The sequence below is a fragment of the Molossus molossus genome, unplaced genomic scaffold, assembly GCF_014108415.1.
Source record: "Molossus molossus isolate mMolMol1 unplaced genomic scaffold, mMolMol1.p scaffold_m16_p_12, whole genome shotgun sequence".
NCBI classification, from domain to species: Eukaryota; Metazoa; Chordata; class Mammalia; order Chiroptera; family Molossidae; genus Molossus; species Molossus molossus.
This window is the reverse complement of record NW_023425347.1, coordinates 98,392,573-98,419,788: the sequence shown is the minus strand read 5'-3', so window position 1 is coordinate 98,419,788 and position 27,216 is coordinate 98,392,573. Positions and strand designations below refer to the sequence as shown.

Sequence of the window (27,216 nt, the reverse complement as noted above, 5' to 3'; positions counted from 1 at the left end):
ATACTAAGTTGGTAAGGAAATAATTTCTTACCCTTTTAAGATAATTTATCAAGGAATTATTGATTTGTTGGCTTGACAGAGAGTGAGAAAATACATAGAGGAAGCCAAATGTAGCCCTGGCTGCTGTAAAGAAGTTAGACCTTGAAAACACTAAAACACGCTAATTCAGAGTGACTTTGGATGGGAACGGCTCTGTCTGAGATTTCCACAGCTGACCACACTGGTGGAAAGACACCACTTGTTTCTGCTTTTGTGCTCCAGGAGGTGCTGCTGCCAGCTTGTTGCCTCACTCTTTCCTGAGCAGCTGTGGCATCTCCCTGAAAGCCATGCATGACTTCAGTTTTAATTCTGTATCGTGCAGGAAAGCAGCCCGACCACTTCGAAATTTCCATTTTGATCTACTACTCTTGATTCCTTTGAAGGGCCTGCATGTGTCAGTTGGACCTTCTAACTTCATCCTTCCTATTCCTTCCCTCCTTGCTGTCATCACTTGATGGCTAATTTTTTTGCTCTAGTTCTTACCTTCCTTTTAAAATTTGCTTGTTTTCCTATGTTCTGTATTTGCAGATGGTGGTTTTCAAACTGTCTTGAAGCAACCACTAGTTTTAAGGGGCTTCAAGAACTGAATAGGCTAGAGAGGACTTATAATATTTTTTCTGACTCTTTGTATTGACTCATAGTCTTTAAGGAAAACTTAGTTTTGATATGAATTTTAAGCAATGTAGATTTTCTTAAATTTAAAAATGAGCTAATTTTAAAATAGGGATGCACCAGTACCTATGGTTTTTCTCTGGTGTCTATTTGAAAAGGATGATTAGTGAAGAAAAGTACAAACAGCAAATTATTGAATTTTGTTGTTTATGGCTCGTTTGCCAAAACTAAGTTTAAAAGCAAAATCTACAGCTCTATTGAAGACCTTAGTAAATTGAAGTATGTCTCTAAAACTTGTATTTCATACTAGGAACTTGGCTTACCAATGACTCATGGTTATACTGTTAGGAAAAGTGAGAGCCTTACTAAGCAGATACTTAGCCTTAAATTTTGTGTGCTCTAGTAGATGAATGTAAACTACACCAGATTCATTAATTAGCTAATTGTTCTTCCCTGCTGAGGTCAGCAATCAGCCCAAAGTTCTTAACCAGGACTTACACAAAATTCCTGTCATTTCTGCAATTACCTCTCCTTTTTTTTTTTTTTTTTTTTTAAAGAAAAGGTTATTTACAAAATTCTTTTTAGCATATTGATATGTTGCTAAACAAAGGATACTTCTAAGTGCTCAGGTTTTTGTTTTACACTAACATTTTGGGGGAATTTTTGCTGAATGCTATAAAACACTGAGCCAGGCTGATATGTATTATTATTGATAAATAAGTGATCATCTTTTTTCCCTAACTGGGGCAGACTATTGGGATTTAAGAGTAGTGTAAATCTAAGGCATTGTAATCTGGAGCCACAGAAGGAACAGAAGGAACGTAACTAGGCCATTGAGGGAGAATGCCTAAGCATTACCCTTTGAGGCCCTACCAGATACAACATTAACCCATGTTGCAATTTTTTAGTTTCTAAATTCAGAATTGGTTCTTAACCTTTAGTATACCAGTGTTAAAGACAGACATGTTTTAGAACTGCCATCTAGAACAGTTACAGCTTGTCTTTGTATTGTAACACGTCTTTGTCTTGGCACTTTAATGCTTTCCTTTCTTACACGGGTGTTCCTTCCTGTCTTTTTTCTTTCTCTGTTCCTTTTCCTCTTTTCCACTTTTTCTGCCTTTCCTTCTGTCTCCCAGATCTGAAAGATTTTCAGAACAATAAACATAGGTACTTGCTAGCCTCTGAGAATCAACGCCCTGGCAATTTTTCCACAGCATCCATGGGGTCCCTTACATCATCTTCATCTTCCTGCTCACTCAATAGTCAGGTGGGCTTAACGTCTGTGAGCAGTATTCAGGAGAGGATCATGTCTACACCTGGAGGAGAAGAAGCCATCGAACGTCTAAAGGTAAGAAAGAATTCAGACTGAATGAAAGTATTTTGTGTAGTTCCACAAGGCAGAATTAGGACTAAAAATTACTGAGCTTTTGGCTCAGCATATGAAGAACTTTCTAACTTTCAGAGGTGTCCTGAAAATGGAATTTGCTGTTTTGTAAGATAATTTCTATTCACCAGAATGCCTGAGTCTGACATGGCCAGGCAGAGTGGAGATATACAAGGGCAGTTCAGAGGTAGTTTATAAGTCACAGTGAAATTGTTTAGTTAGAAATTTGGTTGAAAACTAATTAATTAGTTGAAAACATTTGGTTTCATTGGAAGAATTTTCTGTAGAGCCATGCATTTATGTAGTAAAATAAATATACAATCAAAAAGTTTGAACATTCAAGTAGCTATACCAGTTTTATTCAGAGACACGTGAAGTGACATCTTTTGAAGTCCATAGAAAGCCTTGGAACCATGTGGTCACTGTCATGGAAGGTACACATGGGGTCAGAGGCCTTAGTGCTGTGCACTTGAGTCCTGCATGTGCAGGTCATCTGCCATGGCACTCGGCTTTGCTTTCCCAGCCTGTTGCTGGCTCAGTCAGGTACTTTCTTGCCTCTCTCCATGAATGTGGAAGTTAGGAACAGCAAAGTCTTCTGACTCATTGGTGCTTCCTTCCCCTCAGTGACTACAATGGGAGCAGACAGTTGTCACCTGTGGTGCCATCTATCAAGTCACTGTGACAGCATCACAGATGTTTTTTCTTTCCTTGCTTGTCACCTCCAGGTTGGTGGCTTGATTCATAGCCTTTGGCCTTTGTGTTCAAGAGTGCCAGGGTAGGGAAGACAAGGGCGAAGAGACTGGGTAAGGAGCTGGGAAGGTGCTGCCAGCTAGTAGTCCCCTTTGCCTCCACGACTGCGGCTCGTGCAAGGACTTGGGAAAGCGGCGACGCTGGCGGGTGAACGATGGGAAAGGGTTGCTGAGCCTTTTCATCACTAAAAGGAATTAAGCTTAATAATACTTCCGTTTTTAGGTGAGGCTGGGAAAGCTTTTACATGAAGAATGGGCTTATGCTTCTTAAGCAGCCTGCCTTTTCCCTTGGCATTTTATTCCTAAATAAGGTGCCTTGGAAAGCAAAGTAATGATCTTATGTCTTTCTCTAGAACACGTTAGTGGAAAGTGACTGAAGTTCTGAATACCTGGCAAAGGGAGAGGGAGTGAGAAATCTTTTCATGTTGCAAATTGAAGGGTAATTTCTGCTTTTGTAAAATTGACTTTGAAATGTTACTAAAGACTTTAGTGAAGCCCTGGGCAGGAAGGCTTTACTCACGTATTTTATCACAGGTATCAGTGACAAAGGTGCTGTGCAGGGGCCGGGGTAGGGAATGCAGGGGCTCTGTGAGAAGGTAAAGGGAAGTCTCCCACTTACTGTTTAAAATGTCCTTTTCTTTGGGGATTTTGAATCTTACTGTTTGCTTATTAAAGCCTTAGTGTACAAATAAGATTGTGCTTTTCTTTAACATACATCTTGTAAAAGAGAAAATTCTTCCTAACTACCAAGTGGGTTCAACTGAAAATAATGTTGAATGTTAAGAGTTAAGACATTAACCAGACTCTGTAGAGTTAGGTCATCCATTGTCTTCCAAATCGTTTCTAGGGAATAACACTGCCATTATTCAGGGAACCCTCCCCTCAGCCTCCCTACTTCCCACCAAAAACAAAACAAAACAAAACAAAACTGTAGTACTTTTATCAGAAAGTAATACATTTTTCTGTTTTAATTCTTTAAGCGAACATAAATGAAATCATCCATTTTCCCTACCTTTAGGAAATAGCTTCTTTGCATTCAATCTTGAGTTTTTAATGCAGCATGGGAGTTCATTGAAGCTTAAGCGCCTTAGTTCTGCTCTTACTTTGTAAATAGTGAGAATTCCATTCTGGTAGACCTGCATTTTAATGCTGTGGGCAGATAACATCTTGCATCCACAGCCAGGCAGTGGTTGGATGATAGAAATGCCTGAGAATTTCTCAGTTTTGGATAATTTCATTGTTGAGTGTGAAGGAGCCACGTTCCTAAGACATGACACTGTAGGAGAAAAATACTGTCATGGAAAACAGTAATAAAGGAAGTCAATTCATTTTCCTAACATATTATTTCCCTTTGCTTCTTTTTTATTAAAAAAAAAAATCAGTTGGTAGAATACTTTTACATTGGATGTTGCTACTGCTTTGTTCATTGAATAGTCTGTTTTCATATGGAAGAGGTCCATCCATGTTACCCCATCATAAATATCTTGAGCCCTTCATAACCCTCTCTGGCAAAACAGAATGACATGTAATTGCATTCAGTTTTTAGTTACAGTTCAAACTGAGTTCAAAAGTATGTATCCCTGATTTAGATTCCTATTCAATAAGTTTTTAAATAATGTAGCTATAGCCACTGTGTGGTGGCTCTGGTGTTTGTTTATTAGTCTAGCATCAAAGTCAGTACTGTGAGTGCCATTGCTTTGGCTTAGACTATAAATATCCACAAATATTTATTATAGAAGCACGAAAGAGCAAATGCTGTGCAAGGCAGCCCGAGGGCCCCACACTTGGAACTCACTTATGAAGCATGCTGTGTTCAGTACAGTAAAACCTTGGCCATCTGATGGCTTCAAGGAATGTTCCATGTATAAGCACTTAACTTTTAAATATCACAATTTAAACTACTTTTTTTCGTGGACATTTTTCTGACTTTTTTGTGGATTTCTTTGCCGCCATAACTGAATCATAGTGAAGAGATTAAATTGTGTTTAGCCGTATAGACATAATTATTAACCAGTGCTGTACGGATAGCTAGACATATGTGATGTGAGACTAAAGTTGAATGACTCCTGAGCCCAACACTCCTTGGAGCTTAAAAAAAAAAAATTCCTGATGTCACACTGCTTTTCAGAATTTTTATATGTATAGTACTGGCGGGAAGGAAGGACCTTCTAAAGATTTTTGTCTCCTCGATTCCTCATTTCTTAAGTGTGATTTCCCATTTTAGTTTAATCTTCGATCAGACTTCTAGAGTGGGTTCTGGGCAGACTGGACACCGGTGTGCCAGGCCTGCCTGCAGAGTGAGTTGATGACTCAGAGACCAAGCTTTCTTCCTATTGGCGTCTCTGTTTTAGTCATACTGTTTGTTATTCAGGCTTGAAGAAAGAATATCCTTCACTCTAATTTATGGTGAGTTTTTTTGTACAATATTTTCTTCAAAGCTTATCAACTCCACCTTACTTGAAGAAAAAACACTAAGAGTTAGGAAACCCAGTTCTAGACCGGGCTCAGGAAGACATGTACCTCAGGTTAATTGCTTAGTTTCTCTGATCCTTAGTTTCTTTATCCTTAGAATGGTTCTGGAATAAATGGTTTTCCCAGCATTGAAGTTTTGCTAATATGATAATATCATTTTCTCTAATCTTTCTTCAAAGTTTTAAAAAAAATAATGTTCTAAATAATATAAACATTTCAACTTGAAGCTGATTAAAAAGTAAAAGTAGTACCATACTCAGCTGACTCAGCAAATCTCTCTTGATTCTACAAAGAGATCTTTTTTTTTTTATATCTCTACTGAGGATATTTTTCCATTGATTTTTTTTAGATAGAGTGGAAGGGAGGGAGGAGGAGAGAGAGGAACATCTATGTGAGAGAGACACATCAACTAACTACCTCCTTTACAACCCTAACTGGGGCCAGGGATCGAACCTGCAACCCAGGTATGTGCCCTTGACCAGGAATCGAACTTGTGACCCAACACTCTAACCACTAAGCCAAACCGGCCAGGGCAAAGAGATCATATTCTGATTTACCCTGCAGGTGGAAAGTAAAATTAGAGAGTCACATCAGAGTTGGCAACAAAATGGTAAGAGGATTCCTAGACAGTAACTTTGCTTCCTTTGGGTGAGTTTACAGTTACCCCAAAATAGAATTGCTTTAATATAGCCCGATAAACCTCTGCTTTGACATGATCTTTTTCTGAAAACCAACCAGGAATAAAAATATTTTAAGTATCTCATGGGTCACTTTGTATATTCCATAACAGTCATCAGTGGCTTGTGGGCCACACTTTGTATACCTAAGCACTAATGTAAGTGCTCTGGTTTGGTCAGGGGCATTCTATTCTGTTTATTTTTTTTCCAGATTGTCATTTTGAGACTATAACGGTTTCTACCCAGCTATCATTAATAAGCCTTAATGTCATATAGTTTGTGGTGCCAGCTTGTCTTGTACTTGCCCTTTTACAGTCATTTACAGAAGCATTTAATACTACCCTGTTAGATTTGTTCAGTGGCTTTTCTGATGCTTTATAAGACACACTATTGACTGCTTGGTACCTGGCACACTTCCATTCCTGGCCATCTTACTACTTACCGAAATTATATGGGTTTTTCTTGGTTGCTGGCCCTCTATAGTGGCATGTTGGGTCCTCACTTAGCTTTGGAGTGGCACATGCACTGCATATTAATAATTCCTATTGGAAAACTGTGGAGATGCCACTCAGGTGGTTCTCAGCCTATGCATCTTTGGAAGGTTAATGAGAGCCAGTGGATAGTTTTGTCTTTTTTTCTTCACCTCTCCCCACCAAAGACTTGTTCTAGCTTAATTTACTCTTCTTTCCTGAAAGTACACATCCTACGTGGCCCTCTTTATATTGACCCTACTGATGCCCATGCTTGTTCTAATTTTTAATCAGTTTTGCCCTTTGCCTAGCTTAGCTTGTGGTAGTCGTAGCAGTTGTTGTTGCCCTTCTTTTTCTTCCCCTCCTCCTCCTCCTCCATCATCATCATCATCATCATCATCATCATCATCATCATGCCCTCAGTTTGTTTCTCCTGACTCCTGTACTCCTTTGCTTTTGCAGGTGCTGCCTTGACTCTTTACTCTTGGCTGAGTTTTGCATGGACTTGTGCAAACGCCAGATACCTAGGGTTTATTGTATTTCATATTCACAGTTTCTTTCTATGTAATTATGTTTGGGGATCCCAGAGGCTTCTTACAATAGCCAAATGAATCATATTATTCTGTGAACTATTAAGACTAATTACTGTTATCATCACTGTTAGTATCTCATCATGGTTATCATCATCATCATCAACTAGCTTTCTCATTTCGTCTCCATGGCTAGCATTTTCTCCCGTTTTTTGCATATGCTCATCTCCTGTTTTGGTACTCCCTCTCCCTCCATCAGTCAATTCGTACTTGTCTGGCATTCATTGATATGAGCATCACTCAGCCTTGACTCACCTACCCTCCATCAACCTTTTAATACTTCAGTTCTAGCACTTAGCACACTGCCCTGTTGTTTTCTTGTACCATACCCACTTACAGTCCTTGAACATGCTGCTCTAGCCACATTGTTGTTCCTGGAAGATTTCAGGCATTTCCTACTTATTCCCTCACATACTCGTGTGGCAGCTCCTGCTCATGTAGAACTTTGTCAGTGAGTCCTGTCCTGGCGACCCCACTCCACATTGCTCCCTCACTACCCCTCCCCCAACATTCTTTTCCTTCCTTGCTTTATTTTTCTCCAAAGCACTTATAGTCTGTCGTACCGTGTGTTTGACTTACTGATTATAGTTGATTATTTCATTCTCTTTACTAGAATGTAAGTCTCATGAAGGCAGGGATTTTGTTCCCTGCCATACCCCTAGTTGCCTTGAATAGGGCTTGGCATAAAATGGGGTTATATATAATTATTGAATGAATGAGTCATCAGTTACTTCTTTCTCTTTCTGGTATACAGTAAACTCCTTGAGAACAGGAAAGATGTTTTACTTCTTATTTTTTGACATATGCTAAATAGGAAATTAGGAAATTGTCACTCAGTGGGGCAAAATGCTTTCAGTTGGGATTAATACTGAATCTTTATATACAGACGTCCCTTGCCACTTCGCACTTCGACTTTCACGGTTTTACTCTATTGCAGTTTTTTCAAATATATTCATTAAAAAGTTGATCGAAACAGTAAAAATGATACAACGTGCGCTCGGTTGTCTGAGTCAATTATACACCCCTGTATTACAATTAAAATGAAAATTACTATACGTATGGACTGTAGGCCTATGTATTCGAGCACCCAGGACTCCTTCAACGCCAGGGCCAACCGCTAAAGTCTGGAACGGATTAACCGCGATAAACGAGGGACGCCTATATTGGGCATTAGTTTGTGTTCAGAAAGTATTGTGTAGTAGGGGAGGAAAAATATTTTTCCTTCTACCCTTCCAGGTTCTTGTCTGTGGCCCCTGTAACAAAAGACAGATTAATCAGAGAAAAGCATACAAATTTATTTAACAAAAGTTTGACATGACACGAGTCTTTCTTTATAAGAAGTGTTGAACCTGAATATTAAGTTTGATGAAGAGTGAATAGTTGTGGGAAAATGTGATAGGACAAAAGGGTGTGAGCTAAGAATAGTAAATTGGGGGCAAGTTATCAAGGCCTGTTTGGTCAGATTCCGCTTGGCGTTCCTCTGCCTTTGGAGGTGTGGATGCTCCTTTCCTCCAGGTATAGGGACGGCACCTTTCCTGAGACTCTAATAACTTGCTTTAGGAGGAGCTCAGGGTCCTTCCTACACATACAGTTTTTCAAATTACTTCAGCTTAAAATATTTAGTACACCAAGATGCCATGTTTTGGGGAGCATGCTCGGAATCCCATCAGTGTTACGGTGAAATAATAGTGAAACAAAAGCAATTAATACCTTTGGGTACTTTATTCTTTTGTAGAAGTGGATTCCAGAAATAGTGCCTTGCATATTGGGATGTTAATATTATCCTTTCTTCTACACACATGTACTATTAAGATTTTTTTTTTATCCTCACCCAAGGACATTTTTCCATTTTTTGTTCAGAGTGGGAGGGAGAGAGAGGAAGAGAGAGAGAGAAACATCTACGTGAAAGGGACACATCGAGTGGCTGCCACCTGCACAACCAACCAGGGCCGGGGACAAACTGCAACCGAGGTACATGCCCTTAAGTGGGAACTGAACCCGGGTCTCTCTGGACCGCAGGCCGATGTTCTAACCACTGAGCCAAACCAGCCAGGACACTATTAAGATATTTTTATTAGGACTTAAGAAAATTAATATATCTGGGATTGATTTAGTGTTAGGCCTCATCTTTATGATTTTTTCTTTACATATTAAGAAAGGATGCCCTGCCCGGTTTGGCTCCCCCCACCACTGCTGTATCTGAAGATAAATGCAAAAAATGTCCTCGGGTGAGGATAAAAACAATAAAAATAAAGGAAAAAAATATATCATATTAGATTCTGCCTCATGTTCTCAAAGGACATCGTCTACTTCTTGCTGTCCTTTCCAGACATGCTATGTTAAATTATGAGACTGTTTGCCACTTTAACTGTAGACTTCCTCCCATAGGAATCAGAGAAGATCATTGCTGAATTAAATGAAACCTGGGAAGAGAAGCTGCGTAAAACAGAAGCCATCAGAATGGAGAGGTCAGGAGGTTAAGCTCTGGGAATGTTTCTAAATTTTCTAGGAAATTTTGATTACTTTTATAGTAAGAAAAGATAAAATAGAAGTTAAAACAAAGAACCTTCTATCTCAAAACAAAACAAAAATCTGGCTGGGGCCTAAGGTTAGTTGAATTTTCACTTTGAAGTGAAATTCACATATTTAAGTGTTCTCTGAGAGTCATGATACTTCAGTAGTTTCCATACTGCTTGTTGCTAGGGATTTATATATATATGGAAGATATTATCAAGGGATAGAGTTTTTAATTTGCAAAGAGACTGCCTTTGATAAAGGCCCAAATTTAAAAAGCTGTTCTGAATATTGTCTTTCAAAGTTTTATAGAATCTCTTTGGTAAGAAATGAAGTAGTTTGAGTTGCAAACTATTAAAATCCCTACTCTATTTCTACCCTGAATGTGAACATAATGAAACTAATACTTTTGATATTGGAATAAATATACATTTTGAAAGGTTGGTTTCTGTCTTTTCTCTTCATAGAAATGAGGCAGAAGTGAGTTCCAATGTACTGATACAGTAAATGTATCAAACAATTAGAACTTTCTAATTTATTATAGAGATTTTAAGCTAGAATTGTTGAACCAGTATTATTCTGGGTACGGGAACATAACATTCGAGCAAAATCACATTTATAGATAATAGTCCATCTATCAAAATTACTTTCTGATTGTTTTCCTAGATTTTGAAGAAAGGGTTGAGTTTTACGTAGAGCCTTAAGGAATATCCCTTTCTTCCTTTTTTTATACAAATAGACATATTATTATGAATTTTTTCTATCTCCAAAGTCAGATGAAAACAAGTTCTTATTTGGGTGACTGTAACTTTACCTAACATAAGAACATAATTTATTTTTAATGTGCTGTTTCTCTTAAAAATAATTTCTCTGATGAAGGGATAAGCAGATCTTTCACATGTATATTACTGACTTTAAACATGGACAATTGTTTTTGCTTTGCTTTATTTTTCAATTTATATTAGACTGAGTTAATTGACATTTTGGTATTAGTATTCTGATGTGATTGTTGTTTTTTCTAGAGAGGCCTTGTTGGCTGAGATGGGAGTTGCCATTCGGGAAGATGGAGGAACTCTGGGGGTTTTCTCACCTAAAAAGGTAGGAAATCATGTTGTGAAACTCAGCCAAACAAACTAGACTAGTTTGTCTAGTCACTGGGGTGCTTCGTGTCATTCTGGGCTGGCCCCTTGTCCCCTTTTATTTAAATCTTGAGACATAACTTACTTAATTTCACATATTTCTGATTTCATCTTACAGTCCAAGGGCAGCCTATTATGTTTACTGTTTAAAAAATAAAACACAAAGCAGCAAATCTGTAACTTTTGGTCATGATTCAGTATGTTTAATCATCTTCGTTGTTGCTTTCTCTTAAATTCCAAGCCTAGTATATGTTGCTTCAGTTTGGCCACTCTTTCTATGTAGATTTTCACACAGGTGCTGGCAGCCCTGATTTATAACTCTCTGGAAGCAATTTCAGCTGTTCAGGTTTGTTTAGAAAAATAACTACTTCAATGTGCTTCTACAGTTTGTGTTATAGACAACCGTGTTCTGAGCAATGCAATTCCTGTCCTCATCCTAGCCTCTGTGCCTTTCCCAGTTACCAAAAGGACTCTAGTAGTTACCTTCCTACTTACATAATCATAGTTATGAAGTAATAGATACCTTGTAGTTAATTAGAATAGTAAGGTGTTTGTTTGTTTTTTTGTTTGTTTGTTTGACTGAGTTCTTCTTAGTTGTAGTTAGATATTGGAAAATATTATCAAGTGATTATTTTGTGTGGTTATTTATATATTAATAGAACATATGTTGATGTACAAAGCTTATACTTTATCCTTCATTTCAAATGACCTCAAGTTGGCAGTTAGAAGCGTAAACATCTTCATGTAAGGGTCTGATAATGCTCTCTCTGGGTTAGCATAGAATGGGTACGGAGTTTTCAATTGGTACTTTTATTTTATGTGATATAAAATATTCCTGTAGTTTTTGCTAGGATTATTTTGGTTAGGTTTTTCGCATAACTTTTTAATAAATTCTACTGTGTTATTTTCAACAAAGAAGATTGATTTAGTGAAATTTTAGATATATATTATAAAACTGGAACAATAATGAAAGTGTACTGTATATGTTTGTATTGCTTAAGGTCAATGATTTTCATTTTCACAGTTTAAAGGTTTTTCCTTTAGTAAGACATTATTTATTCAGATATATTACTTATTATAGAGATTTAGCAGTTATGGGTTTGATAGAATAAATACAGGGCAATAAATACAATTTTTATTTGTCAATTATACCTCAGTAAACTAGGGGGAAAATTCTTTTAAGGCAAGAAAATAAAAAAAATAGAACCTATTTCAGAGGTTCCTTTTTTCTTAGTCCAGTGTCATGATGGGCTCTAAAGAATGCTGCCCAAAGAGGCCTTTGACTGTCTCAGTCAGCAAGCTCTCAAATGGCAGAAACAGGATGTGAGGGCGATCTGGCTGCGACATCTGTCACCCCATTGATCGCCAAGGGTTGATTCGGCCTATCTGGCTGGCTAGACGGGTGTCCCCCTCCTCCCTCAACCGATCCATGTGCGTCCCTCCAGAAGGTGCGTGCTCGGTGGAAGAGGACGACCTTCCCCCCAGAGGAGAGGACCGGTCTTCGGTCAAGGGTATGCGAGTAGCTGTGCTCCCCTGCTAGAACCTCCAAACAAGCTCAAATGGCAGAAGCAGATACTAGTTAGAAAGGTGTAGATGTTTTTCTCATTTCTTTTTTTTTTTTTAAATCCTCACTTGAGGATACTTCCCCATCCATCTTCAGATAGAGTGGGAGGGAGAGAGAGAGAGAGAAACATCGACATGAGAGGGACACGTTGACCGGTTGCCTCCCGAATGACTCCAGGGCCGAGGCTGAACCACAACTGAGGTACGAGCCCTTGACTGGAATCAAACCTGAGACACATTGGTCCACAGGCTGACGCTCTAACTGCTGAGCCAAACCAGCCAGGGTTCTAATTTTTTTTTTAACTATCTTTTGTAGTTTTTTTTTTTAATTCTCTCTTCTGACTCTTCTTTCATTTTCCACATTTGCTGACACTATTTTGAGTAAATTTTGACCCCAAGACCATGTAACGTTCTTTTGGATTCCAGTGGGGTATTTTCACCAAAGAAGGTTGGTTTTTAAAAGATTTTAGAAATATTAGAGTTAGATGAAGAGGATTTTTACAAGATGTGTATATTAATTGAATGCCAGTCATTTTAATTTCTTCTTTAAGGTAAAGACTAATTAATAAACTAAAGACAATAACTGGGACCAAGGAAGAACTGATCAAATTAAAGAGGGAGGTGATGGGGGTGGGGTGGGGACATACTTATAAAACAAATAAAAAATTAAATATTTATTGAAATTGTAGAAGAGGAAATATAATTTTTCCTCTACCCTTCTGAGTTCTTGGCTGAGAGCCCTGTAATAAAAGACAGATTAACAAGAGAAAAATAGTCCTGGCCGATTTCGTTCAGTGGTTAGAGCATCGGCCCAAGGACCAGAGTGTTCTGGGTTCAGTTCCCACTAGGGGCATGTACTTCAGTTGCAGTTTGTCCCTGGCCCTGGTTAGGGTTGTGTGCGTGGCAACCACTCGATGCATTTCTCATATTGATGTTTCTCTCTCTCTCTCTCTCTCTCTCTCTCTCTCTCTCCCTCCCTCCCTCCCTCCCCCCCTCTTGCTCTATTTGAAGATACTTGCAAAAATGGCCTCGGGTGATGATAAAAAAGAGAGAGAGAAAGAAACAAAGAGAAGTTTATTAACATGTTACTTTTTGTATACATGGAAAATACCTGGGGAATAATGAGTAACTCCTTGATGTGGCTTAGAGTTCAGACTTAGATATTATCTTTTTTTTTTTTTTTAATTCTTTTTTTTTTTATCTTCACCTGAGGACATTTTTCGATATTTTGTTCAGATAGAGTGGGAGGGAAAGAGAGAGAAACATCGATGTGAAAGGGACACATCGAGTGGTTGCCACCCACACGACCCAATCAGGGCCGGGGACAAACTGCAACCGAGGTACGTGCCCCTAGGGGAACCGAACCCGGGTCTCTCCAGACCGCAGGCCGACGCTCTAACCACTGAGCAAAACCGGCCAGGGCTAGATATTATCTTAATAGGGAAAGCGGAAGGGGAAGATAGACCTCCGAGGGAGAGGAAATGGTTTTTAGGGAAGATGAATGGCCCTTAGAAGAGTAGGTGGGAGGTATGATAGATACTTTGTGACAAAATTTGTCTGGGTGTGATGGCGACTTCTGGGCTTCTCTCCTGTGATAAGAGCCAGTCTTCCCTGGTCATGAAATTCCTGGAAGGATTTATAATCATTGAGCTCCTTTTGGAGGATCTGTGTTGAAGCAGATGAGGAGAGTACAGAGAAACCCTCTCTATGCATTGGCTGTTTTTCAGGTGCCTACTGCTCAAAATGATAGGTCAAAGCGGCATATTTTGGTGTGGTGTATTCTGCTACCCTCCAAGAGTTTGTCCAGGTGTTTACAAAAATTATGATTACCCATCCAGAGAATCAGCATGTCATAATTTTTCTTTTGTGTTCTGAACATTTTGACCTTGTCAAGAACTGGATTTTGTTCTTTATACCAGAACTCATGTTTTTAGATAGACTGTATTAGTGCAGTTTGGAAAGGCCTGGAGAGAGTATTTTCTGTTTATGATGGAATCGCAGCTAGGAAGGAAGGCGTTCTCTCCCAGCCACCGTGGGTGATTCAGGAAGCCACCAGCCTCCTGTTGTCGCAGCGCTCTGAGGGCGCTTGCCCTGACTGATCGCCTGTAACCTTTTTCAGACCCCACATCTTGTTAACCTCAATGAGGACCCACTGATGTCAGAATGCCTGCTTTATTACATCAAAGATGGAATTACAAGGTATATTTTTTTCTTTTGGTCACTTAATGTTTTCTTTCTCTTAGATGATACAGTAAAGGGAAGTTGTTGAAATATTTGTTGTAATAATTTGTTATTTTTCACATCTGAAGTAGTTACAAACTATTCTCTCTACTCTTCCCAAATTATGTTTTAGGCAGCTGAACCAGTTAACATGAAGTTTTTCCTTAAAAGACTCTAAGTAAAATTTTTTCCTTCTTGCATCTTATACAAATTCATTAGGGAGATTAGTTTTCTCATGACTTTTTATAACATGTGAGTTACACTGTTAAATCATTGTTTTTTGATTTCTTATTCTGATGTGGGGAAGCTGACCATATATGAAAATCGAATTTGCAGTTGAAAGCCTCTGATAAAAAGGTGGTACCTTTTTTGTACATACCAAAGCATATTCTTTGGGAGAAAGGGTTTCATTGTTGGTAGTGTTTTCTGTGTCTGAATTTCCCTGGGAAACACTTTCCCTTGTGTTCAGGGTTGGCCAAGCAGATGCCGAGCGGCGCCAGGACATCGTGCTGAGTGGGGCTCACATTAAAGAAGAGCATTGTATCTTCCGGAGTGAGAGAAACAACAGTGGGGATGGTGAGAGTCCTTGGCCTGGCTTTTCCAACAATGTTTCATTCTATATTATGGGAAATCCATCGCAAGACTTGGTATTCCTTGTTCCTTTCAGTAATACTTACACACTCCAATATTTGAAAATGGAGAAACCTAGGCTGCTTATAAATGCAAGGACGACCGAGCTACTCTACATGAAAATAGCCTGGACAGAAGGAGCCCTTTGTTACTGCCAAGAACTAAGCAGGACATAGGCAATTAGGCTTGGTCTTGAATGTTAATTATTTGATAGACAAGTAAGCGAAGAACAAATGTCCTGGGTAGTGGGAGATTTGAAGGACCTCTAGCCTTAAACCAGTAGAATTTTATCTAAAAAGGAAGAAAAAGTCAATCTTGTATTTTGTCCAGGTTATTAACAGAACAGCAGCAATCTAGTCATATTTTTGTGCTATGTAATTCATTCCTTCCTTAATCAGAATATTAGCTTTTGATTTTAAGTTTCTGGTTATAACCTATCTCTCATACTTAAGATTTCTGATAGTTTTCAGTTTTATAGACTGAACTGTCAGATATTACCCAAACTGAGATTTCATATCATTTGAGATTTGTCAAATTCATTTAAACGTTTCTGTCTTAGCTACAGCCCTGGTTATAGCACTCTCTTTTAACTTATATAGATGCTCAGCCACTTGGTTGATTACAGGAATTTATTCTAGTTACCCTGAATCCTGATAGTCATCTGCTTTCCATTATTCCAGTGGTTTGTGATGCTAACATTAATTTGCATTCCTCTTAGTAATCGTGACTCTAGAGCCCTGTGAACGCTCAGAAACCTACGTAAATGGCAAGAGGGTGGCCCAGTCTGTTCAGCTGCGCTCAGGTGAGACTGGGGCAGGTTTGAAGTCTTCAGCAAAGATCACATGGCTTTTGTGAGCAACTCTATAATTTTTTCTTTTTTTTTTAGTCCTCACCTGAGGATATTTTTTCCATTGATTTTTCAGAGAGTAGAAGGGAGGGGGAAAGAGAGAGAAAAACATCGATGTGAGAGAGATAAATTGATTCGTTGCCTCCTCCACTGGGGATGGGGATCAAACCCAAGACCCTTCAGTGCACGGGCCAACGTTCCAACCACTGAGCCACGCTGGCAGGGTGCTCAACTCTTCAGTTTCTGAATCTTTGTTTGAAGGCTGAATTGATAGTCAGCATTAGAATTTATGCTCTTATAAAATTCCAAAAGCTGTCTTTTTGCAATAGGAAGAGGGGGGTCATTACTCTAGATACTGTACATTTTAAAAATAGTTTCTTTGTTTTTGTTTTGTGCTAGGAAACCGTATCATCATGGGTAAAAACCATGTGTTTCGTTTTAACCACCCGGAGCAAGCACGGGCTGAGCGGGAGAAGACTCCTTCTGCTGAGACCCCCTCTGAGCCTGTGGACTGGACATTTGCCCAGAGAGAGCTTCTGGAAAAACAAGGAATTGATATGAAACAGGAGATGGAGAAAAGGTAATGTACAAATATGATGTGGCCCACATGACTATCACGTCTTTTAAACATACAGTAGTAGCATTTATACAGCTCAGTGATTTCACCATTATTCTGTTCCTCTCTTGTTTTTCTTTTTCTTCTAGGTTACAAGAAATGGAGATCCTATACAAAAAGGAGAAGGAAGAAGCAGATCTTCTCTTGGAGCAACAGAGACTGGTAGGAGTCCATCATGAATCCTCTCTTGGGAAAGGGCAGCTTGCTCTCACACCTTCCCTGTCCCACAGATGAGCACTTGCCCACATGGCTTATCTATCTCTCACTGATACCACAAACTGTTCTCGCATTTCCTTCATGGAGAATGAACTTACAGCTCCTAGTAGCCTTAGCCCGAAAAACTGTCCATAAAGGTACTGTTTTGTGCCTTTCATGTCTTAAAGTCAAATCTTCTGTCAAAACCAAGTGCTATAGTGGGAGCTTTTCTGGTAGCTTTTGCCTCTTGATAGTAGTTTTTGAGTATGCATCAGTGGTGGTTCTTTTAGTAATAACTACTCTGTGTATTGAATTTGGTGCGAATTTTGCCTTGGTTTTGTTTCTGAGCACCTGATAGTACTAATTCTCTGCTCTTGGGCTGACCTGGGTTTGTTCTCGTGCTGGGCAGACTTTTTTTTTTCAGTTAAACTGTTTCTAAAAGTGTTGCTGCACAGGTGCATGTGTTAATCCTTTTCTGTTCCCCTGCATGGAGTCTGCATCCTCAGTAAGGTCTCCGTGGCATGTGGGATGATAGTGGAAGCAGGGGCTGTACAGCCAACCAGATAGGAGAGGGAAGCCTGTTTTCTCTGGGTAGCAGCTGAAAAGTCAGTTTAAGGTTTTAAGGTTGCATCTTATAATGCTAACGGCTTTAGCATTTTAGGATGTTAATTGATTTTCCAAGTTTGGTAGAAACTGAATCTCAAGAATAAATAAGTTGATTTATTAGTTAGATTTTCATTTAAAATATTTTACTGATTTTTAGAGAAAGAGGAAGGGAAAGGGAGAGAGAGAAACATCGATGTGAGAGTGAAGCATTGATCGGCTGCCTCCTGCATGCCCCCTACCAGGGATCGAGCCCCCCAACCTTTCAGGGCATGAAACTGATGTGCAACCAACTGAGCCACACTGGCCAGGGCTAGAATTTAATTTTTAAAGCCACCCAATTTTGGTCAACAAAGCCCTTGTTATAAAAAACTTCTTGGCATTCATTTGATATGTAAGGAGAAGGTATAACAAACCTTTAAGTACTATGGGTGTAATATAGGAATTTTCCATTTTTTAAGATTCGTGAACTTCTTTTAAGTTAGGTTAGCATAAAATACAGCATGTAAAACTGTGTGTAAACTACAGCCTTGTAGCCATGCTCTGCTTTGGAGAAGAGAGGCTGTTGCTAAATGGGACAGAAAAGCCAAGGGCTTAAGCAAAAGCAGCCTTTTCCAAGGCAACTCAGTTCTGGGGCATGGCAGTAGGTAAACCAGTTCACTTGTTATCTTGGAAATTATAATAAAGCCAAAAAAATACTGCATTGTAAGAATAAATCAAGTGTTTGGGGCAAGATAATAGTAGTGTTATACACATAGAGTCTCTTTAGGAGGCCTAGTTGGCATTAAATTTTTAATAAAATCAGAAAGATTTAGCTACACTGTGATTAGGGGCTTGAAAGGTTTACGACACATAAAAGAGCCTTTTATCTTAATAATGTAGTTTAATAACATGCCTCTGATGGTCTGTGAGAGATCAAATGAAGACAGGTATAATTAAGCAGTGTTTATTATTAACAATAGTGCCTTGTAATTGTGTAGTGCTTTATAATTTCCAGAGAGCTTGACTATCCATCACTTTTTTTTTTTAATTCCTGAAACAACTCTCTTTAATAGATGTGTATATACATAAAATTAGTAATATTGCGTCCAGTTTATATTGAGGAAACCAAGGCTAAAAAATGCTTTCTTGCCCACTCTTAAAACCCATTAAGTCTTGGGTCTGAAGCTTAAACTTGGGTCTTATGACTTTACTGTTCTGTTCAGTAGAGCAGTGCTTATCAGCCACCTAGGAGTCTTGTTAAAATGTAGGTGCTGACTCAGCAAGTATGGGGTGGGACCTGATATTCTGTACTCTTAACCCCAGGCATGCCCATGCTGCTGGTCCTGGGACCATTTGTTGAGTAACTAGGTAGGAAAGAATGATGGCTGGTGCTCTCCATAATCAAGAGCTGGTGATCATTCTGTGCCGTGAAGTAAAATGATGGCCATTCACAAAAAGAAAGTAAATGTCTCTAAGACATATTTAGTTTCCAGGAGACATACTTAGTCTGTAAGTAATCAGGTTCTGATTGTCATTTGGTCTGTGTATCTTAAAGCAAGCTGGGATTTCAGGAGCTTGCTTGCCTCTTCCAAGTCCAACTCTGTATTCCATTTAAATTTCTTGTCCTCAAGAGGAGTTGATTTCTAATGCTTTCGCCTGAAGAGTGTCTAGCAGTAACAATATTGAATGGGAAATGTGTTTTTATGATTCCTATATTGGTCAACCTACAGATATATTTTGGATGCACCCTATGAATAAATGCTGAGAGGATACAAAAGAATTATTATTCAGTAAATATACTTATTCAGTAAATAAATATTCATTATATGTAATCATTTTTGCCTAACAACAGCATTAAAAAATGGAGTCTTCTGTTACCTTAGTACCCCATATGCGTCACACTGTTACATTCTCTTACAGTTAGTGCCCTATTGTACACCTGGTCCTTTCTGTGCTTGCTTTTTTGTATTTTGGATATTGTGTCTCTTCTATTTGTATAAGCTTCTTGCAGAATCTCTTCAGGAGGCCTACTTTGCATTTGGTACTTAAGGAAAACACAAGGATCTTTTAGTGACTTGTGAATTGGCCAGACCTGAGTAGTTTTTTCAACCCTCTAATAAATGAATCTAAATAGGTTTTTTTTGTTTTTGACATGAGATAGAATTTACATCTTGGCATGTAAACTTTGCATATAGACTTTCTAGTATCATGGTCAGTATGTGAGGGGGGATATATTTGAACCATATGGAGAATGTAGTCTACAGAGTCAATATGACCATATTTTATAAAAAAAGGAAATTATGGCCACTTGATTTAATATGAGTTCTTTTGGATTTATGTAGATTCTCTCATTTGTTTATGTTTTATTTTGGAGTGTAAAGATTTTTTTTATCTCTCATTCATGATATTAAAACAGTGATTAGAACATTTGTTATTTCCTAAACTAGGTAGTACTCATTTTATCCTTAATCGATTTTTTTTAATCCTCACCTGAGGATATTTTTTCATTGATTTTTAGATAGAGTGGAAAGGTGGGGGGAGGGAGGGACATTGGTGCAAGAGAGACACATTAATTGGTTGCCTTCGCACTACCCCGACTAGGGCCAGGGATCAAACCTGCAACCCAGGTATGTGCCCTTGACCACAATCAAACCACTGACCCTTGGGTTCATAGACCTCTCTAACTGCTGAGCCAAACCAGCCAGGGCTATCCTTAAGCATTTTTTTTTTTTTTTATCCTCACCCGAGAACATTTTCCCATTTTTTTGTTCAGGTAGAGTGGGAGGGAGAGAGAGGAACAGAGAGAGAGAGAAACATCGATGTGAAAGGAACACATCGAGTGGCTGCCACCCGCACGACCGACCAGGGCCGAGGACAAACTGCAACCGAGGTACGCGCCCTTAGCGGAAACCAAACCCGGGTCTCTCAGGACCGCAGGTCGACACTCTAACCGCTGAGCCAAACCGGCCAGGGCTCCTTAAGCAATTTTAAAAGGAAAAGGAGCCAGGAAAAAAAGTGATAGTTGTCAATTATGTGGGAAGAATCAGAGAGAGTTTGTGTTTTGTAAAACTCTCAGTTTCTTCATATTTGCATGAAAACCTTTTTAGGATTCAGATATACTTTTTTCTCTAATGTTAATTAATATGATCTTTCATCACTTAAGATTAGCCATTCTGATTTTTAAAACTAAAAATGAAAAAAGAAATTAATCTACAATCTATAAATACAACTTTATCTGCTTTTGTTGCCAAATTTTCAAATAGGTGGGGGTTATAAATTGGTTCAGACCCATTTATAGACCAATACAAATCAGTAGTAACAACATCAGATTCAGAGACCAAATTATTGTCATTGTTGAAGGTTACTTTTTGTCCTCAGAAAGTACTTGTACATGGAAATTTTGATATAGAAAGCAAGATATTAATTATCAATTTTGATTTTTAAAAACTTTATTAGAGATAATTTTGGTAATTTCAGCCAAGTAAAGGAGACTGTTTAATACTAAGTAATATTTCATTTACTAGGCTATATAAGGACCCTAGGCTAGCTTGAACTATTCTAGTGAGTAGTGTCTTTTCTAAGGAACTTTTATTTCCTCAATAGAAATTCTTTCTTTATTCTGTTCTTCATAGGGAATTGTAAATCTAACATTGCTTTCACTTGCATCCATGTTATCAAGATTTGCTTGTGTTAAGAATTTTTGGTTATTATCCAAACTCAGGCTGCAGTTTCAGGCCTAAGTAAAATGTTTTGAAAAAGAAGTAATGGTGCAAAGATAGCCAGAAAGAAAGTTAGAGAAACCATTTTAAAGTGGCCTATTTCACATAAACATTAAAATCTTTGTGTTTTATGTGTTGATAGGAAGAGTTGTCACTTAAAGTGACATTTCTCAAATAGCTAGAGATCACATGGCTTTTCATAGAAAACATCTCTTAAGTTGTATTTATTAAAATATTACTTGGGGAATCTTAAATGTTGTTTAATAAAAGTATGTTTGCCTGGTTTAATTTATGTTCTAGAAGTTTGTTTCCTAAAATTTTGGAGGTGAGGTATTTATTGATTCAGGTGTGGAAAACAAAATAGCAGACCCAGTATAAGGACCCTTTCGTACCTTCTTGTTCTCTGGATAACACCTCTAATTGTAAAAGTGAAATAGATCAATTTGATATGAAAATAACAAACCAATATATGTTCATGGAAAGACTAGTTTCAAAACCCTCTTGTTTTCTAGAAAAACAATTTGGTTGATGAGAACTTCACATGGTCTGCTAATAGAGATTCTTAGCATTTTTAACATCATCCCTGTTTGCTTCTTTTTCTACTTTCTCATCTTCTAACTTTTTTCTAGGGCTGCTCTTTTTAGTAAAGCTAAACAAAACGTGGCATCCTACAGCCTTACTAACCTTTGTTAATCCGCCTGCTCGTCACATCTTGTATGGCATCTGTGCTCACTCATGGGGAAAGAGTTTCTGGAAGAAGCAACAGCAATAACCAAGGCAAATGTGGGGAAGTGGCTGCATGGGTGTTAGCATGGATGGGACGTAGGTTTTACTTCATTTTCTTGAGATAGTGGAGATGTTTTATATTATTTTATTAATAACTTCATATGACCTTAGAGTGAGAGACTCACTTTCGGTGTCAGTCTCCCTAAGAAATTTGCTTGCAGATTTCATCACTTATGCCAGAAAGTGAAACTAAACAGACAAACTAATCTTTATATTAATAATATTGTACATATGCATACGTCTTAATAGACTTGCACATCATTTAGAGTTTTTGTTCTATAGGGGTTTGTTTTGTTTTTAAATTTGGTTAAGGCTTTTTTGCTTGCTTTTTCTTCAATTTGATTTTCGTTTTTTACATTTTAATTTTGGTTATTTTGGGGCCATTTTTTGATTTTGTTTTCCAAAGGACGCGGATTCTGATAGCGGGGATGATTCTGACAAGAGGTCCTGTGAAGAGAGCTGGAAACTGATTACTTCTCTGAGAGAAAAGCTACCTCCCAGCAAGTTGCAAACCATTGTTAAAAAATGTGGCCTCCCCAGCAGTGGGAAGAAACGAGAACCTATTAAAATGTACCAAATACCCCAAAGAAGGCGCCTGAGTAAAGATTCCAAGTGGGTCACCATCTCAGATCTTAAGATTCAGGCTGTAAAAGAGATTTGCTATGAGGTTGCTCTCAACGATTTTAGGCACAGTCGGCAGGAGATTGAGGCCTTGGCCATTGTTAAGATGAAAGAGCTTTGTGCCATGTATGGGAAGAAAGATCCCAATGAGCGAGACTCCTGGAGGGCAGTGGCCAGGGATGTCTGGGACACTGTTGGTGTAGGGGATGAGAAGATTGAAGACATGATGGCCAGTGGTAAAGGTGGAACTGATGTAGATGACCTCAAGGTTCATATAGACAAGCTGGAAGACATTTTGCAAGAAGTCAAAAAGCAAAATAACATGAAAGATGAGGAGATAAAAGTCTTAAGAAATAAAATGCTCAAAATGGAGAAAGTCTTACCACTGATTGGATCTCAGGAACAGAAAACCCAAGGAAACCACAAAGCAAAGGAACATGTTGGTGCTGGTGTCAGTAGCAATGCTGAGAATGATGCAAATAAAGGAGACAGTGGAGAACTTGGGAAAGAAGAACGTGTTTCCCAGCTGATGAATGGGGATCCAGCTTTCAGACGTGGACGTCTGCGTTGGATGAGACAAGAGCAAATCCGGTTTAAGAACCTGCAACAGCAGGAGATATCAAAGCAGCTTCGTCGGCAGAATGTACCTCATAGGTTCATCCCTCCTGAGAATCGGAAGCCCCGGTTTCCCTTTAAGAGCAACCCTAAACACAGAAACTCTTGGAGTCCTGGGACACATATCATCATAACAGAAGATGAGGTTATAGAGCTTAGAATTCCAAAAGAGGAAGATGGAAGGAAAGGAAACAAGGAGGAGAGCCAAGAAAAGGGTGGTCGAGCAACTTCTAAGGATCCCCAGTTACCATGGGGCTCTCAGGGCACACGAAGTCAAGATCACATTCAAGTTAGCAAGCAGCATATTAATAATCAACAACAGCCACCTCAGTTACGCTGGAGAAGCAATTCTCTCAATAATGGCCAACCGAAAAGTGCGCGTTGCCAGGCATCTGCCGCCTCAGAATCGTTAAACTCCCACACTGGTCACCCCACTGCTGACCTGCAGACTTTCCAGGCAAAGCGTCATATGCATCAGCACCGTCAGTCTTACTGTAATTATAACACTGGAGCTCAGTTAGAGGGCAGTGCAGCCAATTCTTATCAGAGGCAGACTGACAAACCCAACCACTGTAGCCAGTTTGTAACACCTCCACGGATGCGGCGACAGTTCTCAGCACCCAATCTCAAAGCTGGTCGAGAAACCACAGTATAAATCACTGGACAAACTTGAAAACCTGGTGGAGGAAACAGGCGATGTTAAGTCGATTTGAGTTGGTTCTAGCCTTGGCCTTGAATTCCTACTATTTACGTTATTATTTGAATGTTGCGTTCCTACAGATATTAACTGATTTTAATATTGTCAAAACATAAAACACTGGTAAATGTTTCAACACCTCCCTTTTGTTTGAATATCATAATGGACAGTTTCTGGAATTTTGGACAAAACACTGAGACCTCCTTTTTTTCCCTGAGACTTTCCTCCTTTTTTGGTGCCTAAATAATATACTTACACAGACTGCTCTTGTTTTGGTGTACGTTTATTATGTTTTTATAATTCTCCTAAATTGATCTGATAACCAGAAAGACCTGCCTCTTGGTTTATGCAGACATTCAATGGGGAAATTTGATATGTAGAATTAAATGTCTATTATTTCCCCATGCGTGTTAGACATTAGTTTAAAAATAATAACATGCAACTATGTGGACACAGTTTTGGATTTCTCATCCATGTGTGTTTTTTAAAAAATAAAATTGGACTTTTTATAAGCCAAAACTAAATGTCTTCAGACACATTTTATAGGATACTGCTTTGCATCTTCCACAGGACTTCCACATCTTACTCTTCTACATGTACACAGAACTGACTCAGTAGGTTTTTTTCTTTTGACTATATCAGTATATGTAAGAAATTTATCAAAATACTGAAATCTTTAAATTGGCACCATATCTGGATTTCTGTTTGTGGTTTGTATTTTGAAATTTAATGTATCATTTCTTACACACACTGAACTATTCGCCAAAATCATGCCAACAGAAATTCCAGTGAAATATTTGGTGGAGAGAGGAAAGGGAAACAGGAGAAGGCTACAGCATATGGCTGTGTGCTGCATGTTTTTAGGAGATGATGAAATAATGAAATAGGCTAACTTTGGTTGGGTTTAGAATAAAGGAGATGGTGTGTAATGAACTATTCTTTGGTTACTAGTAGAAATGCTCACAAGACACCCAAGCAAGCAAAGAGAAGTCCTGATGAACATTTATTGTATCAATACCTCATTTACTGTGTTGTGATCCCAGTTTGCCTCACTGGAGAATCCACTAAAAAATGGATTTTAATGGGAAGAAAAGAATAGTTTTCTACATCTCTAGAACTTGTCAGAAACTTTCTTAAAAGGCAGTGTGAAGAGCCAGCGACCTCTGCAATCGCCTGACTTCAAGTTGTTGAAGATTCCCAAGTCACATTAAGTCATCTATCAGATGGTGTGAAAAATTGCAGCCAAGATAGCAATTAGCATTCAAGGAAACCTTAAAGATTGTGATTATATAGTGTGTTTTTTTTCCTTTGTGTGTGGGCACTATGCTTTATTAGAACATTATTTTTAATCATAGTATTTTTTTCTTTGCCTCCAAGAAAATGCTTTCTTAATGCACAGAAAGTTGCTTCCAATTAACTTTGGGGGGATATTTTTGCTTTTGTAGCTGAAGAGTCCTAGTCTTTACTTGAGGTTTCATGGCAGGTTAGGCCTGGGTGAATGATGTTTGTAACGGTTGACTAATTGAGATGACGATATCCTGTACCATGTGGTTTGAATGTACTCAGTGGGCTGCTTCAGATCAGTCACTTCATTGCATCTCGTATAAACTCCATATTTGTCCTTCTTTATTCTTCTTAGACATAGATACGTTAACTAGTCATTTCTTGCAAAAAGTTTATTTTCTAATATTAGTAATAATGATAATTAGTCACCTTTCACCTCTGGAGCTAAAGTGGGCTCTTATTTCCCTAACTTGAGATAACTTAGGGATAAGTCTACATATGTTCATTTTTATGATAGCCTTTTCATCTGTGTGGGCAGGTGCCTTTCTTTTTCACTAAACAATGGGACTGAGGTTCTACTGGTGACCAGATGACACTGTAGAGTGTAGAATGAAAAGTAACACAATATTTTCATTTGCAAATGTGGGTTGTGATAAACAAACTGGTGTTCTAAAGAATTAGGTTTGTATTTGTGCTTCATCTGCTGGTCCAGGTGCCCTCATCTTGCTGAAATGTTTAGATATCAAAAGGAACCCTTAATTTCAGATGACCAGGAAGAAATGAACCAAAGTTAGATTGGTTGCTACATATGTCCCTGAATTCATGCATTTGAGAGCACATGATTGTCTTAGAAAATAATTTTTGTTTTTAAAATTATTTCATTGACTCTTTTTACTAAGCAAGTAACCTTTGTCATGCTTTTGGTATAGCCTATAGTAACATTTGTTTTTTAATTTGACAATATTTCTCTGTAAGCTCAAATACAACAAGACTGAAAAGAAATGGTTATTATTAAACTGTTATTATATTATTAAAGTATTCCTGGCTATTACCATAGCGAAATGAAAAAAAAAACACAAAACACAGTGTTTTTGTTATTGATATTATATAATCTGACAATAATGGAAATGTAGAAGAGTCCTGATTAATTGGTATAATTTCACAAGCCAAAATGGTATTCCTTGGAGAGTCAAAGACATTCAGCTTATAAGTCTAAACCAGAGGGCTTTTTCCTTTATATCTGCTTCTAAATCTTTTTAGTGCTTGGCATTGCTTCTTTCACTAGCAATGCAGTGAAGTATTGTTTATTCCACTGAAGTGACTTGAAGTGACCTCTTGTGGTTTAGGTGCAGGTTAATGCTGAAAAAAAAAACAAAATAAAACAAACCACAGAGTTGCCACACTGGTGTCTGCATTAAAGGCTGTTAGATATTAGACTACAGGAAGTTACATAGATTTCCTTCGGTCAGCTGCTGTACCCCTGTGCCTTACTGGTCCTTTGTAGACTTGCCTTAATGATTTGTACAAAAGACTGGGAGGAGGGGAAGCTGCCATGTCCTGGTGTACCTTAATGAAGATGCCTTCTGAGGCACAATGCAAAGCAAGCATTTGTTCTAGACTGTCAGAGCCATTTTCTGCATTATGAGCAGTTTTCATAACTGTCCAGTTTATGTCACCTTTCAGATTTTATAATCTGCTCTAGATACTTAGTTTGAACCACTTTAGGTTGTGAAATGTATTGGTTTCCTCCCATTGTTACTGTAAAATCTTGTTCATAAACAATGGATTTCTCCTTCAATATCTTTTTAAAAAATGGTTGAAGATTGTTTTTGAGTGTAAGATCTACCTTATCAGAAAAGGAGAGTTTGTAATGTTTTAAAAATAATAATAATAAAGTCCTCATTTAATAAAAGCTGAAATCTTTTAAGAGTGTGATTTCTCTCTGACGTGGGAGGCGGAAAAAGTGAAATAGGGTGATGCTAATAGGCCTGTTTATTAAAATTCAGTCTTAAATGGGGTCATCAACTTTATGCTACATTTTATTTAAAAACTTTTCTAGTAAGGGGATAGCAAATACCACTTTCTGATCTCTTTGAGTTTACCTTAAAATGTGTTTTCAGTGTTTTTTATTTTTTTTATTTTTATTTTTTTTATTTTTTATCCTCACCCGAGGACATTTTTCCATTTTTTGT

The 27,216-nt window shown here is 38.2% G+C and overlaps 1 protein-coding gene across 21 annotated transcripts in view; it reads left to right on the top strand.

The window, feature by feature from the left end:
• KIF1B (kinesin family member 1B) overlaps nt 1-27,216 on the top strand; it is a 146,137-nt gene that overhangs the window by 66,142 nt on the left and 52,779 nt on the right. For 13 of the 21 annotated variants that reach the window (XM_036255572.1, XM_036255571.1, XM_036255555.1 and 10 more), the window contains 8 exons: nt 1,788-1,999; nt 9,382-9,461; nt 10,530-10,605; nt 14,329-14,408; nt 14,899-15,005; nt 15,778-15,861; nt 16,306-16,486; nt 16,612-16,684. In XM_036255572.1, the coding sequence (XP_036111465.1) occupies nt 1,788-1,999; nt 9,382-9,461; nt 10,530-10,605; nt 14,329-14,408; nt 14,899-15,005; nt 15,778-15,861; nt 16,306-16,486; nt 16,612-16,684 (893 nt within the window). Of the gene's footprint in view, nt 1-1,787; nt 2,000-9,381; nt 9,462-10,529; nt 10,606-14,328; nt 14,409-14,898; nt 15,006-15,777; nt 15,862-16,305; nt 16,487-16,611; nt 16,685-22,213; nt 26,999-27,216 lie in introns of those variants that run through there. The other 8 variants (XM_036255558.1, XM_036255557.1, XM_036255559.1 and 5 more) reach the window with 2 other exon arrangements.